Consider the following 16727-nt stretch of genomic DNA (forward strand, 5'->3'; position numbering starts at 1 on the left):
CTGTGCAAAAACAAACACCAACTTTATTAATAAGAATTAGATGCTCTTTATTTTACCAAGAACAAAGGAAGTGGCTTCCCAGAGTTGAGTGGTGACTGTTCTGCATGCCTTGTAACTGGAATCTCTTTGACACCTGTCTGTCCTCTTTTTATCTTTTTGTGAATTGATAACTGAGCTCTCACTGAGAGGTGCTCTTAACTCTTAATAATTAGATTGTTGGGCTGCTCCCTTGACATATTATGAGATCCAAAGTAGTTTTGGAAGGATGGCAGATGTGACCTACTGAGCTTGTTGACAGTACCAGGGAACATGAGAACAAGAAGTCTTCTTTCTCTTGGTACTGATTCTGCTCACAGTTTAGCACCTGCCTTCTATCACATTGATTTCCACTCCCACCTCCTCCAGTACAGTAACAAATTACCTTATCCTTCTGCCCAGGGCCTGAAGGCGCAAAACACTTATTTGACTTGGGAGAGACAGATGAGAAAAAATCCCAAATCAGTGCTGACAGTGGCCTCAGTCTGACATCAGGCTCTCAGGTCAGTGCCTCTATGCTTTCGCTACTCATACGACGAGGTAAACAACAACTTGAGATATTCTTTACTTCTGGGGGCTTTCTGGAAATTTGGAGAATGCCTCAAAGACTCTCTTTTGGTGAGAGAACACTTTTGTTCATTGCTAGAAGGATCATTCTTTGTTCCCCACCTCCTTCATCATATGGCTCTGTGGACTTAATTTGGGAAGATCCTGTCCTTTCTGACACATTGGGGACAGTGTGCCCTTGTGACTGGCTCTATGCAGCCACAAAGACAAAATGAAGCTTGTGGTTTTAAGTTTCCCTGAAGGAGCACCCCCAAAAAAGCAGTAATGTATTGTCAGTTATAGACTGGGATATATATATAGAAAGGGAAATATCTCAGTTGGAAATTTTTTTCATCTCCCGTCTCTCTTGTATTTGTTTGCAGAAGAGTGATTTGGACTCTGTTGCCAGTGCTGGTCCTGCTGTGATGGTACGAAGTACGAGCCAGGATTCTGAAGTTAGCACAGTGGTAAGAGAGGCCTAAGGGGAATCTAGGGGCATTTGTACATGTGCTTTGGGGTGGGGGTGCACTTTAATTAGAGTGACTCTCAGGAGCCATTCTAATTAAAATGCCTGCAGTGTTTCCTATGTCCCTGGCAAAATGGCTACAACATATAGAATGCACACATAAAGGGCATACACCTCAAGTATATATGCATGCGTGTGCGCACACACTCTCTCTCTCACACATATCCTAGGGTGCCTGTATATGTGCTGGACACTTCCTTTGATGCGTTTTAACTAGAACATGTCAGGGCAGACTCAATTACTTGAGGTACAAGTGCCCTTTGTTATGTGTACATTCTATATGGTGTAGCTGCATTGCCAGGATACATTTGTCTATAAAGCCTGCCTTCTGAGCTTTACAGGGGAAGGGTAGGAGGTAGGTGGGCAGGCATGCTCTTTCTCTGGGTGGGTGTTAGGTCCATATGTATTGCTCTTTATTGTTGTGTGTTGATAAGTATCTATATTCCATTTGTGGGACATGTTATGAAAACTTTATCTAAAGTTTCATTCTAGAGCTATATTTTCTGTGGTACACCTGCAGCTGTTTATATATGTATACATTTGCTGGTAATTTTAAATGAGGGCCAAAATATGGATAGATTTCTTTTTCCTTAAGATAAAAATGGCAAGGAATGTACTTGGTGAAAGGGATTGAGCCTTTCCTTAACTACATCTGTCTGACACTTATAGCCTGGCCCCCACACTGGAGAGAACTTTCTAACTTCCTTTTTCTGAAAAGCTTTGAGGTGAGATGTTTAGAGTCTACATCCCTAACTCTCTTGGCCTGGTTCCTGATCTGCAAGGCAGTGAGGTCTTTCGGGACAGGGATAGCATACACTTAAGATTTTGTTGACCAAAAGGTTTTTAAATTTATTTTACTTGTTGACATTACCTCTTTCTGTCATGTCGGATGTCATGGGAGGGTTTATGTCGCGGTAAGACAGAACAGATATGGCCTTGCGCTGTGCTGCTGTTGGGAAGATGATGGGACCTTGGAGACAACCAGGTTTAGGGTGATGTTCTTGACACCTTTTTCTTTCTACAACATCTCTTGCTAATGGAAATCAGGGAAAGCCAGTCTAAATTCTTTTTTTTTTCTCTGCAGGTTAGTAACAGTTCTGGAGAGACATTAGGAGCAGACAGTGACTTGAGCAGCAATACTGGCGATGGTCTCGGTGGGGAAAACGGTGGAAACCTAACAGGATCACGGGGAACAGTGTCAGACAGTGAAATTGAGACAAATTCTGCTACTAGCTCCATCTTTGTAAGGATGTGCTGGATTGTCTTCTAGAGAGATCCTATAAATGAGTTGGTGTGTGTGTGTATGCAGGCATGTGGCCAGAAAGGTGGTATTAGGGATTCTGTTTCATATCACAGGGTTAATCGGGACTAAGAATTGTGTAGCAGTTGATACTGCAGGTACAAGTTTTATGCAGTTCGCTGAACATCTCAAGGAACTGCATGTTGTGCAACATGCGTGTAGCCACTCCTCTCGCTTTCATATAATGAGCATTAATGATCTTTTCCCCGCTGGCAGTATGACTCTCAACCAAGCTAACATATAATCTCCCCTTTGTATGTATATTGTCCCTGATGGGAGTAAGTGGCATTACATAGCAAAAAGGACTTGATACCTTATTGTTGAAGCAGCTGCTGAATGTGGCCATATGGTGACCTATCTCTGTGTTTAGCAGCTGTTCCATTGCTTTTAAAAACATTGTTCCAGTAATAACTGAGGCATCACTATGTTTTTTATTTAAATACCCTTTTCCAGTGGGCAGATCTGAACACTGTATTGAAATTGAAATGAACAATCACAATATTTTTTGGTTATTCAAATATATGCACTTTGGGAATAACTGCATCCAGTAATGTAAACAGGTCTTTTTCTTGGTGCAGATATTAACATGATCTATATCAATTGACTAAAATTCTTCTCTCTAGTTCAATTAGTCCTCTCTCCAATTTTGAACATTTTTTCCTTTGTTGCTTGTTCCAATGGGATCTCTGGTCCCTCTTTCTTACAGTCCGTCATTACAGTGCAAAAATTCTAGAATTATTTATTAGGAATTATATGTAATCATCAGATTTGTTCATATTATAATGTGGTTTTTGTTTTAAAAGTTCAGAGTCATAACTGACAATATTGTTAGTGGGGTACAAGTGTCTTACTAGGTACCAAAGGGGTCCGATTTTAGATTCATTTTGACTCAATGTCTTTATTAACCAAGTGGAAAGCAACTTGGGACAAAACACCTTAATGAAATTTTGCTGATAGTGTTAAATAGGTAGACATAGAGAACAGCTGTGGGGGTAGAAACTTAATATAAGGAGACCAAGGGGAGTTAATAACATAGATAAGTGATAGGATGATCATCTTCAACAAATGCATCTTAAGGCAAGTAAGGAAACATAAGCCAAAACCAGTCAGGAAGAAGGAAACGTTTGGAAAATAGTCCTGTTAGAAAGATCTATAATTGGTGGTGGACAACCAGGCTATTTTATGGTATAATCTGACTGTGCTCTTTCTGGGACTACTCAGGCAGACAGCACATCTCAAATCTGGGTGCTTCAACACTATTAAAAATAAAAGACAGGAAAAATGGACTTGGGAGATTTTCCAAGATAAATATGTAAAGAAGGCACAATCTAATGGACCTGACCTCAGGACACTTGGATTCTAATTCTGTTTCTGTAAATTTCCTTGTTCTGTGATTTTTGGGACAGGCTGATCCCTTCTGTTTTCCCAGTATGTAAAATGGTGATAATATTCAGCTATTTCTCAAACAGTGTGTGAAAATTACTATATAATTTCTGTAGAGATAAGAGGGCATCAAGTATTATGTGTATCCTACAGTCAGACCTAGCTAACAGGGTAAATATTGTTTGTATTCAGATAATAGTCACTTTTTAAGCCTGGAAGCATGGAGAGCTGCCTCCAGCTGGTGAGTCTGGTTTTGGGGGAAGGGGCATGGGGGTTGCAGATCACTCCCTCCTGCAGTGAGGGAGGGGGCAGGGGTAGGCACTGCCCAGCTGGGGTGTGGTGGGGCGTGGGACAGAGGTGCGGCTACTGCCACTGCTTACACCCCAGGTGGGTGGGGGGAAGGGCATGTGCCCCCCTGAATCTGTGTGGGGCGAGTGGGCAGGCTGCAGCTGTTGGCTGTAACTGAGTTCTTCTTGCTGGAGCTGGGCTATGGAGGGGGCTGCAGCCACCCCAAATTTCACTGTAGCTCTGCGCTGCTGCCACGCGCCTGGTGCAGCCCCAGTTCTTCCTGACTCAACCCCCATGCACGACAGAGGCATGGATCGTTTGTGGGGGGAGGGGGGATGCGGCTCCCTTGCAGTGCCACCATGCATCCAGCACAACCCCTGCTCTTCCCAGTGCATGGGGGGAGGCAGCAGTTCAGCCATTAAGAGCCGGGGCTGTGCCGGGAGCACGGTGGCGGCATTGGGACGGAACTATGGCAGAATTTGGGGTGGCTGCAGCCCCCTCCATAGCCCCCTGCTCTAGCCCAGCCCTCAGCAAAAAGAGCCTAACTCCAGCTCTCAGCTGCAGCCCACCTGCTCTCCTCATGCAAATTGGGGGGCTACACCCCCCCTTCCCTCCTGGGGTGAGACAGCAGTGGAAGCTGCACCTGCTCCCCACCATGAGCCGTGCCTCTGTCCTGCACCCGACCTGTCCCAGCTGGGCAGCACCTGCCCATGCCCCTGCCCCCTCCCCTTCCACCACAACGGACTTAAAACAGCTGGAGGCAGCTCTCCATGCTGTATTGGAAATCAGATTGGTATGGACTGATATGCCTCCTTAAAAATTGGGTATTGGTATCAGCCTCAAAAGTCTTTATCCATGCACCCCTACTCTTTGCAGAGACTGTATCTTGCCAGATGTGTATGTGATAAATCCTTTTTTTTTTTTTTCCTGGTTGGTTGTAGAGAAGTAACAAGAGAAACTGACTCTGTAAAATCCTATCCAATACACAAAATACATTGAAAAATCTATGAAAAAATATTTTTTTAAATTGATTTACAGGCATTTTAGGGAACAATTTTTATTGGGTATTATTTCAAGATTTTGTTTTATTAAATTTTGCAGTATTATGGATGAGCATGAGGAAAGATTTCCTAATAGTGCTCTACTGGTCTTGAACAAATAAATTTGAGTCTTCATCTCCACTTGCTTTAGCTAAATGTTCATAGAAGTGCTTCTGCCAACTAGCAGATCATTCTCAACTCTTTCTCTGTCAGCTGTCATCTGCCTTGTGTGTCTCTAATCTTGGCATTATTCTTGATTATTTTCACCTTTTTGTACATTTTGGGCCTGTACATCTCCTTATTGTCCACATATATTATTGTATTAATACATATCTTATCAGTCCTTGCCCACATATTATCTCTTTTTGTCTTGACTCTCTCTGTTATTATCTCTCTGAGTCCCAGTTGTACAGACTTTGTGTGCATGAAGCCGCTGAGTGTCTTTTTACATCTGCGGAGCATTTTGGCTATAGCATAGTCATGCTCAGGTGACTGTCAGTGCTTATTTATTTGGTTTCATGGAACTTATTTGTGTTTTAAAATGCTTCATGGATTTGCACTAGCTTCTTATTAAGCTGGTCATTCTATACTTCCCTTCTTGCTTCTCCTTCTCCTAGCACTGGCAAACCTCTTTTTCTTCCTTCATACAATATTGTTTATGTTGACGTGAAAGCCTTTACTGATGCTTGTTTCATTTGGGACAACGTGGGATAAACATACATTTTTAAGTTGCTTTAAAAGGGGAAAAGGAGCTGCTACTTTGGAGTGTGCAAAGAACTGTTTAGGACCTACCTAAATTGCAATGGAAGTTCACGGTGCAGCAGTGCCTTTAATCTTGCTCTTTTCCCTGCATGCCCCCTGCTCCCACCACTGACTGGCAAAGGCAAAAACCGTGGCATTAATTTCCTCTTGGCCACTCAGCAGCGGGGAGGGATTGTGCAGCAAAAAGCATGAGATTTAAAGGTGCCTTCCACATCGTGAACTTTGGCCATGATTTAGGTAGGCCCCTTGTTATGTCTGCATGATTCAGTAGCGATACAAAAGTAGGTTGTAAGACTGAATTTGGAGTGTCTTTGCATTGCCAATGAATCCCAAAGAGGTAAGAGCATTGTAATAGGAAAGAGTCCGTCTGAAAGAAGGTTTACAAGTCCAAAATGTTTTGTGATGGATTATACTATAAGGGGCAGTTGTGCCTGACTGTTAAATTGTCTCTCTCTTCCAATTCTTCAGGGTAAATCTCAGAGTTTAAAGCCGAATCTGAAGGACAAAAGGGGCAGCATGCCAGGCAGAGCTCCAGAGGGTGCAAGCCAGCGGGTTTATCTCTATGAAGGGCTTCTGGGTAAGTTAATATTCTGGGAGCTGTGAAACTGATATTTGGAGGAGTTGCACAGGCTTGGGCTTGTTCATTCTAATACATGGTTCCCATAGATTTTATTCTTCAGGGAGCATTGCTTTCCAGACTGGAGAATTCAGAATTCAGACTGGAGGGCAACTTGGGTGGTTCAAGAAGAAGTGGAGGATTGTCCAAAGAAAAATGAGTAAGGGAGGATTAGTGAGAGATTATAGTTTGCATAAAATAAATTGTATCCAAGTCCCATGTTGGCCCTGAATCTGAATTGATGCTGCGGTCCTGAGAAGCGAAATTGCTTAGATGGATAATAGCTGAGAGCTAAAATGTATTGATGTTTCCTGCAGATAGTTTTGCCTGAAACACTGAATGGACAGCGACTAGACTTGAAGACCCATTTTTTTTTGCTGAATGTGTCCTGGGATAACAAACATGTCTGTCTTTGACTTGATTAATAGTAAATTCACATTAAACAACAGCTCTTTCTCTTCACCTATTTTTTGTTCTTCCTCTCTCTTTGCTGCCATGTTCCTGCCTGCTTGGAATTGTGCAGGAAGGGATAAAGGATCTGTCTGGGATCAATTAGAGGATGCTGCAATGGAAACCTTCTCTCTGAGTAAAAATTTCTTCTTGGTGCCTCTCTGTGTCTGCTGCAGTATTGCTGCTTAATAGGCTGTGTGCATCATCTGTTCTTTTCTGTGTGTGATGCATGATCCCCTTTTGGGCACTTAATGATAGGAGGAAGACATACACTCAGTGGACGTTTTTGGGGCAGGTCTTAATCTGAGGTTTGGGGAAGATGCAGTGAATGTGTCATGAAGTAGGGTAGGAGAGTGTTCTTCCTTTCCCTCTCCCTCTTTTTCTCCCTCTTGTGATCTTGTTAGTAATTTTCTGCTGTGAGATTATTTTCATGTGTGTGTTGGCCTGGGTCATCTTCAGACTGGGGAGAAAGGAGCTGATCCTGTAGTGTCTGCTTACAGTGCAAGCTTAGAATTCTTCAACTTGATATTGTCCAGGTAAAGAGCGCTCAACTCTGTGGGACCAGATGCAGTTCTGGGAAGATGCTTTTCTGGATGCTGTGATGCTAGAGAGAGAAGGAATGGGAATGGACCAGGGACCTCAGGAAATGATTGACAGGTAAACTAGCATGAGTTCTTAGACCATGTTTATTTCAATCCTTGTTTCACAAGAGGATAGAGCAGTCTTAGGATTTTGTTTTGGTTTTGTTTTGTTCTTGAATTATTTCTCTTGCACGGACCTCAGTATTTTCTCTTGGACATATGCCTCTTCATGTATCTAAGACCAGGACAAAAGTTTCTTTAAAGTTAAGGATGGTGTAATGATTGTGGGGAAATAAGAAATGGGTAGAAATGTGCAATCAGAATACCATATTTACTTGCAAACTACATGCACTTCTTTTCTAAAAGGAACAGTCTTCCAGAATTGGGGTGCATGTCTGAAGTAGGGAAACTCATTTTCTTCACCAGAACTTCTCTGCATGAAGGCATAGAAAGATAAGGACACTCTGCTACAAGATGGTTGTCAACTTCTGTCTCCCTTCTAGGAAGAGCAGGGGAGGGGGGGCAGGTGGGTGTTCAGTCCAATGTTAATTTTTTCACAGTCACTCTCAAACAAGAAGGATAATAAGGATATGGGGGATATGTAGCACTACGGTGATGTCATGAAAGATGACTTGCAGAGCCACAAGTGTATTTTTATAGATTCTGCTTTCCAAAAATAAGGTGCATGCTTTGTATGTGAGTTAATATGGCAGGACCTTTGCATGAAATCTACTATGTCAATAATGAAGTAAAGGTGCTGGGAAGAGCTGCTGATAGGCTAGAGTACAAGATAGCCTTGGCTATCATTTTTGAGCATCCAGAAAGTGCTAAGTAATGTGCAGATGGTATAAAAACTAACACAAAAAACCATTGGGAGTATTTCAACTAAGACCTGGAAGGAAACCACTCTTTAGAATTATTTTTCTGAGTCGGGGCTAGAAGGCATCCCTGTATCAACATACAGCATGGGGAAGACTGCCCAAGCCAGGGATGTCTTTCCCACTTCATTTCCTCTCAGATTAAGCTATTTCTGATTTAATACTGATCCATGGTAGAATTTTTTTTAAGTTCCTCATGCATTACACTCCTGAGTTGAATTTTCAAAAGTAGTGGGGGCTCTTAAGTATGTAAGCTTCATTGCAAATCAGTGAGACTTAAGGGCTAGGGACAGACATTACACATAAACCAGTTTTAAGTGATCAGAAACTGGTTTAAATTTGTAACAGAACAGATGTTCAGTGCACACAAACTGGTTTGGAAATGGCTGAAACCGGTTTGAGAGAAACCTGGTTGAATGTAGTATCAGACTTGACTGACTTGGCTCAAACTGGCTTATGGATTGTCTTCCCCAGATCCCTTGTTGGTTTAAGATGAACCAGACACCTCCAGCATTCTGGCATGCTCCGGGCTGGGCAGGCTTTCTGTTCCACAGCAGAGCTGACCCCTCCCCTCTGCTCCCTGGCTGGCACTCCGGCAGAGACTTAGGCACAGCAAGGTCTGGCTGGCTTCCCCCTGCCCTACCCGCCCCCCTCGCTGCTTGCTGTTCAAGCAGGAAATCCCCATCCCCTCCCTCCCTCCTATCTCCCACAGCACAGACCCCAGCCTCATGGACCCTAGGCATGTGGTATGCTAGCTAATGCAGATATGTGTGTGTTTCCAGTTTCACTGGGACAGGCAGGCAGAACAGTGACTACTTAGGGCTGTTTGAAGCTAATCAACAGGTAAGCTGTTTAAGAAGAGTTTGAAGTAATGGAGAGAGACTGTTGTTTTGCTGATCAGGTGATAAACACTGTTATCAGCCCCCTATCAGTTTGCTACAGACAGTATAAAGAAGCAGGGAGGGAGATCGTTGATGATACAGAGCTTTTCAGATGCACTGCACACCCTGCCCTCCACCCCCCCCCCACACCGGCCTCAGAGAGCTAGCAGGGGAATGGAAGCTGGCAGCACTCCCACCTCTTGAGCAGTGAGTGGGGGGGGAAAAGCCTGGGATGGTGCAGGCAGACCTCCCTAATCAGAACATCCTGCCAGGGCCTGGCCATGCCTCGCCACTCAGCTCAGCCCTGTTCAAGGGAAGGGAGAGCTGCTCTAGCTCCCTCTGACTTCTAGCCTAAGCTGCAACTTCTAGCTTGAGCATGTGCCTGAATTTCCTCAGTCCAGAGAGAATGTCTGTTTGATTACAAACCGATTCAGCCTAGCCAGGGCAGACGATCCTGCAAAGATTGAATCAATTCAGGCTCAAGCTTTTTAAATATCTGTCCCTAACTAAGAGGCCTAAGTACGTTTTGGAAGTCAGACTTAGGCTTCTTAGTGCCAGATCCAAAAAAAGGCTTTGGTCACTAAAACAAACCCTAGGGAGAATTCAGGTATGAAAGTCCCAAACTGCAGTCCAAAAATCCCTGTTTAGTAGACACTTAATCCTGTAGATATTGCAGTTTACTAGATGCCTTCCTTTTATGACCTGGTCTCAGGAGAGTGTCTTATTCACTGAGCCATAGAATAGTTTAGCAGGAGCTCCCTCCTGGTGAACTTGCATTCTTTGCTGGCTGGTAAGCCAAGTCCCATGGGACCAGAAAGAGGAAGAAGTAAGAAGCAGGACATTGTAGCTTAGTGTTTACAGCACTTGGTTAAGATGGAGGAGCCATATGTGTTCCTGTCTCTCCTCAGGATTATTTCTTTTTTTTTTTTTTTTTTTTAACTAGTGGTTGTTTTAATGTAAAGTGTGTTACCAGCCCAGGACTTGGGGATCATTCCTCGCCCTCGGCTGAATGCCCTAACTGTGCAAGAGTGAAGAGAGCCCCAGGCTCAGAGCCACCACTTCTTCCTGCATAGGCTTGATTCTGCTATAGATCAAGGGAAATAAATTTTGGAAGGCGCAGGGTTGCTATTGTATAGAGAGAGGCTGCTGCATAAAGGCAGCCCTGTGATGGCTTCAAGCGGTTGCAGATTTTGCAAGTCTCCAGCTGGGGAAGAGAGGAAACGGATGATCCTTTGTGGACTATGAAGGGTACGTACCTATTGGGCCTAGCAGACGAATGGATTATTACTCTCAGTTAGTGACTGGAGCACCTTGCCCAGTAACAATTCTTACTAGGAAATGCCTATTTCCTGTAATGTCTTGATTTCTTTCCTTCTGTCTACTGTGAACAGTACGTTGTTCCTTTACACTGTTAAAATGAATCAGAGGAAAGGCAACTATAACTGTTTCACATCTGCTTCTTGTATAGGTATCTTTCTTTGGGAGAACATGACAGAAAGCGTTTAGAGGATGATGAAGACCGTTTACTGGCTACACTACTACACAATATGATTTGCTACATGCTTATGATGAAGGTGAAGCACCATTTGCTGGGATCTTTTTCCAGATTAGCAGCAAATTTTTATTTGCCCACTTATCTAAAGGTGGGGCTTATGCAATTTCATCTCAGCCTGCAGGAATTTGGTTACTTATGTACGTTTTGGCAGTTAATGACAATCAGAGGGCCTTAAATGCTGTATAACCGTGCAGGTGTATCTTTGGTATTTATGGATTCGTGATGCATGTTACTTTTGGAAATAGCAGTACAGCATGTGGTTTTCACAGAACATCCTTCAGGCCATTTCCAACAAAATATTTCTATACTAAATGCGGTTGAGTAGCAGTGCTGTCTTTTTAGTGATATTATTTACTCAAAAATGTGAAAAAACATGCATCTCTCTTCTGCCACCCAGTCCTGTGGTTTCTTTTTACTTGTATTACTTGCCTGTGTCTCCTTGAGTTCTGGAAGAGACTGTATCCATTTCAACAGCTTTTTACTCATCTTTTGCCTGAAGATTCACTTGGCTGAAAGCAAAGCAGATGGTGATTAAGGAAATTATTTTTTATCCTCTCCTGCACTGTAGCCAAGATAATTAGATTATTGTTTGCTTGTGATTGGGAAATAACTTTGTTCTGCATTTACCTTCTAGGTGAACAAGAATGACATTAGGAAGAAGGTTCGCCGTTTGATGGGAAAATCGCATATTGGATTGGTGCATAGTCAGCAAGTAAATGAGGTGCTAGACAAGCTAACCAACCTTGTGAGTAAAGAAAAACTGGAGGACATCTAATCTCTAGCCTATTTTGGGAGGGCAGACAACAGGGGAAGTTTATTCCATGGCCTCTAGAGGGGTTGAGTCCCTGTGTTTACTTGACTGGAATATTGCCAATCAACATGCCCTTTTATCTTTTTGAGAAGATACATTTTATAGGACAAGGAAGTAATTACAAAGCATCCTGTACCACTAGTATAATGGCCTTTTTGAAAGTCTGTTGACTGTGCTGTGCTACTATGTTACCCCAGTACCAGTGAAATCCTATGATGATTCAAATAGAAGAGTAGTGTGAAATCATGTACAGGCAGTCCTCGGCAGGTAACAGGCATTGTAAACCAATTAACTTTGTCTTCTGAGGAAAGCTTGAAGAACAAGAGCAAAACGGTTTTGGGAGGGTAGGGAGACAAAAAGAAAAATACCTGGATATTGCAAAATGATGAATGCAATTGTTGGAGTGGGAGAGGATTGCTGAATATCATGCCCTGCTAGAAAAATGTCAGGTTTGTTTACTGCAGAATTGCCACAGGCAGTTGCAGTAGGCCCCAATTGCAAAATTGCGGTAGACCCTGGTTTGAGATGAATGGAGCAGGTTGTTTCTGACCTGCCGTTTCCCTTTACCATTTCTGCATCCATTAGTGTTGTCCCTAAGCCACCACCACTAATGCCCTTTCAACAGTGGGTCTTGTTCGAAAGTGACTATAGATATATCAGGCCAGTCACTGGGTCCTGTTGGTTTCTTGATGGTGACAGTTCTTTGACTATTATTCACTCGTGTTTTTGGCACTTCTTGTATTGGGACACTTGAGGAAGGTAGCTCCTCCTCTAAAATCAAAAGCTGTCATGGCAGTCCAAGCTTATGTTTTCAGAAATTTGGGGTAGAGCTGCATATGGGGGTCGGGGGATGTAGAAATAGCAGCATCACTTAGCTGCCTTACCTTGTGGATCACAAGGAAGCACTGTGCAGACAAGCGGCTGGAAGCCACTAGCTGATATTGTACCTCCTGTAGGTGTGACAGTGCTATATGTGTGTTTTGTTTAGCTAGTGTTAGGTTCTTTATTTGAATGAAATCAAATAAAGATGAACTTCTGACAGTGAGCTGTATGGGACTCTTTGGAGATTTTGTCTTCATTGTAAAGTTAATTCAAAGTATAACTTGCTCTGTCCCTAACTTGAGCCTTTTCACTGTATAAAACCTTTGATTATGGCTCATTAGGGAGTACAGATTGAAGCTGACTAGCTGTACTAACTAACCAATAGCACAATCATTCTACAGTTTGGGTGCTAGCTAGTTCTGCTCAAGTGCTGCTAGTCTTCCACGTTCAGCTGCGTGCCAAGAAAATATGAACTGGTCTTCCCTCAATTAACTGTGAAAGACCTTACAGGGCAACTGAGCTTGTTCTGGTGCCACAGACATTTTAGTTCCACCCACAAATGAGCATGGTGTCAGTACACACAACAGTTCAAGTGTTATTTCAATGTGGCTGCTCCCACTCATGTTAGATTAATTTGAGAGCAGTAGTTTGAAATAAGGCTCGAGTTGAGAGAACATCTTGTTCCATAGCAAAGATGCAGCAAATGTAACTACTAGGTATTTCATAAAATTGGGGAAATTAATGATAGAAGTTGATTGTTAACTGCACATTTCCGTCTTCTTTAGAGTGTTCGAGAGCTTGCTGTCCGACCCAGCGGTAGTCGACACATCAAGAAGCAGACATTTGTAGTGCATGCTGGGACAGATACAACAGGAGACATCTTCTTCATGGAGGTAGGGACAAGAGTGAACAGTAGCATTGCTAACTACTTATAAGTGGTCTGAGGATTCCCTTCTAAGACTCTTTATTCCACAGGTGTGTGATGATTGCATTGTGCTGAGAAGTAACATTGGCACCGTGTATGAACGGTGGTGGTATGAGAAACTCATCAACATGACGTACTGTCCCAAAACAAAAGTGCTGTGCCTGTGGAGGAGGAATGGCCAGGAGACGCAACTGAATAAATTCTACACCAAGAAGGTTTGTTCAGCTACTGAGAGGAAGAAGAGAGGAATAAGTCCTTGGTATTGCATGGGGTTACATGCTTTGTTTTTTAATCACAGTATTAGGATTTCCTTTTGGTAATGATTACTGAACTGCAGTGGCCATTTAGCAGCACTGTTGCCTGATTTTGGCAATAATGGTTCACACTGGTTGTGCTGTACTATTTACTGCCTGTTCTGAGATGACAGTATTTTATAAGTGCGTGTGTGTGTTTACTTAATCTTTTTGTACTTGGAAGTACAGACAGTATCTAATAGCTAGTTCTGTTCTGCTCAGCTGGGGAGGTCTTCTCTTTATTAAAGCATGGATGAGCTAATAGAGTTGAGGAACATATTTACTCCGATATATTATGGCTAAGCAGTACAAACCATAGAGATGTGACCTGGTAATAAGAGTTTGTTGCCACACTGGATCTGCCATGAAAGAGAGAGCAAATAAAAGAGAACCTATGGAAAGGTCATGTTTTTTGGGGGGGTGGGGGTTGGCCCCGTGTGTTTGGACTTGTAGATTCCATGTTGTCTATATTGCCTTTAATTTGAAAGCCCTTATCTTTGCCTTGTGCTGATTTTTAGATCAAGATAAATAAGGGAAACTTGCTAGGAAAAAACCCCCAAAAAACTCATGCCTGAATAACAGAATGCCAAAGCTGCATAACTACATGCAAACTGTTGAAGCTTTATTGCTAATTTTCTTTATAACATGCATACATTTTATTGAACAATTAAACCTTATTATTTATATGAAACAAGGTCAGAACACAGGAAAGGCATGGGGTACCTGGGAGCAGAGGACAGTGTAGTGATTTAGGAAACTCATTTACATATCTGGAATCTTATATAGTCATTTGGTTATAAGTGTACAGTTAAGTATCCTTGAAGTGGTAGAGGCAATAAAGGGGGAATGTGGACAGGTGTGGCATTAATAAGTGTTTCTACCTCATGGGAGGAGACTTTGTATACATATGACCAAGTTCTTTTAAGGATTGAGGTTGCTGGAGGGAGAGTAGGGGAGCAGAATGGGATGGCTTTGAGGCCCAGTCTGTTCTCAGAAATCCACTAAATTTGCTTAGATTGCTTCTGTGTAAATGTCTTCTGGTCAGCACCAGCCTATGCCACCTAGCTGTGATGGAACTTCTTCCCAACTCAGTCTGCAAATTTAACATAAATGCCACGTAGCAGCTATGCCATAGCTTAGCTTTCCCTAGACAGTGTGCTGCACCAGCGGGACTATGCTTTCCATGGAGTCCTGCTGTCTCTGTTGTCAGGTGCAAAAACACATTATCTAACTTCTTTTGTGTTACAGTGTCGAGAATTGTACTACTGTGTAAAAGACAGTATGGAGCGAGCAGCAGCAAGACAGCAAAGCATTAAACCAGGTAAAAGCTGGTGGCCTTTTGGCAGGGGTGGATGGGACATGGTGCATCATTTGTGATCTGCCAACCTCCTTATTAATAATTTGTGTGAATGCATTGCCTTTTAGTAATTTTAAGTGCTGCTGCTGTTCCTTTTCTCATTGCATAGATGTCACATTTCTTATTTTTACCTGGCCTGCACTGCTCACATCTCCAAGCGAACACTATACACTTGTAAAGTCCAAGCATCACTCTTCTGTGCAACTTATTCCTCAGGAAAATTGTACAGTAATTCCAAACAAATACCACCAAGCTCAGCCTTCCTTTCTCCTCATGCTTCACTGCTTCTATGCTCTTCCTTTCAGGACCTGTCTGCCAGGGAGAGCTAGGATGTAGTTTAATAGGCTATTCCTGTCTTCTTTATGTTCATGATGGAGTAATGAATTCCATTGTTCCATTGAATCAGCAGTGATTAACCTGCAGGTCTTTGCAGAACACCAACAATTAGAACATTTCATAAAAAAATTGTATACTGGAATATATATTAACCAAAAAAGCTTCTCTTATTCCAGAACAAGAGGTAAATACTGAGCAGTTATACTTGCATTACTGAAAAGGATGTCCCAAGTTCTTGTTGCAGTACTAGTTACTTCCTGCAGTTTTACACCTGCAAACTGATTGGAAATGGTGAGGTTGCACAGCTGTAATTAGGTTCAGAATCTGGTGCTAGTTAACTGATAATGATGTGGCTTTCAGGAGAACTCAGTGGTATCACTATCCCTGCATGATCTCAGTTCTCATAAAAAGTTGGCTCCTGATAGCTGTGTCTCTGCTGTACAGTGTTTCTTTCTGGGCATGAAATCCTACACTTTTCTACACTATCTATCCTGCCTTCTTTACAAGCAGTGCACTAGTGGCTTCTTGTGCTGGTAGTAGCTACACTAGGTCCTGCTTTTATTTTCATTTGCCCCTAGTGAAATCACTAGTGCCCTGAGCTATAAAAAGATCCAGGACTCACAGCAGTGTGTGCTTTTTTTGAGCCTGTTGTTTTCTTCTCTAGACTTTTTCAGCTTTCTCTTTTATAGAGTTAAGTTTCCAGTTATGTTTGCAGAGAAAACATAATGCTTTGAGATGGGAACTGAATGTAAATGATGCAACAATATTTGCCCAAGTCTGTATAAAGTAACTCTGAGAGCTATAAACTGTTCCATCAGTCTAAATGGAACATAAGCGCAGCCCAGGTATTGATGACTTAGATTTCAACATTGTTATATATTTCACTCTGATCAAAACATGTAAGAACAGACGGATAATTGTCTGAAGATCTGCAATTGACTTGTGGTGAATGCTACTTTATTTTAGTGCCCAGAGTGAGTGATGTTTGGCAAGTGCCCTTCCTTTTTCCCCCAAAAGGCCACTGAGAAGGATTGGACCCCTGGTGTCACCTGAGTTTGCCATGTAGCCCAGCAGGGCAGCCAAGCCTCCATCCCAACAAGAGCACTTCACTAATAAATGTGGAGCTTCAAAGTTTTCTGTCTGGCTCTAATAGATGTTGTTCCTCCCTCTGCTGGAGTCTGTCTGAAGTCAGGTGGCATCACTGCATCCTTTACATTGTTCACATTTTTAAGCTTTTCTTTTCAGCTGTCTTCATTAAATGGATACATAAGATTCTGAAATCAGAACCTGGCCCTGGGAGCCATGCTACAGACATGTTTCTTTTTTGTCTGTTCCTTAATT

At 42.6% G+C, this 16727-nt stretch overlaps 1 protein-coding gene across 21 annotated transcripts in view; it reads left to right on the forward strand.

The window, feature by feature from the left end:
* Positions 1-16727, forward strand: part of MADD (MAP kinase activating death domain) — a 115781-nt gene that overhangs the window by 78840 nt on the left and 20214 nt on the right. For 15 of the 21 annotated variants that reach the window (XM_090033122.1, XM_090033107.1, XM_090033105.1 and 12 more), the window contains 11 exons: positions 439-539; positions 966-1049; positions 2193-2351; positions 6350-6458; positions 7021-7083; positions 7484-7604; positions 10756-10861; positions 11477-11587; positions 13261-13368; positions 13451-13615; positions 14942-15014. In XM_090033122.1, the coding sequence (XP_089889248.1) occupies positions 439-539; positions 966-1049; positions 2193-2351; positions 6350-6458; positions 7021-7083; positions 7484-7604; positions 10756-10861; positions 11477-11587; positions 13261-13368; positions 13451-13615; positions 14942-15014 (1200 nt within the window). The remainder of the gene's footprint in view (positions 1-438; positions 540-965; positions 1050-2192; positions 2352-6349; positions 6459-7020; positions 7084-7483; positions 7605-10755; positions 10862-11476; positions 11588-13260; positions 13369-13450; positions 13616-14941; positions 15015-16727) is intronic. The other 6 variants (XM_090033112.1, XM_090033117.1, XM_090033124.1 and 3 more) reach the window with 1 other exon arrangement.

Source organism: Crocodylus siamensis, chromosome 2, assembly GCF_052110815.1.
Source record: "Crocodylus siamensis isolate JL-2025a chromosome 2, ASM5211081v1, whole genome shotgun sequence".
Lineage (NCBI taxonomy): Eukaryota > Metazoa > Chordata > Crocodylia > Crocodylidae > Crocodylus > Crocodylus siamensis.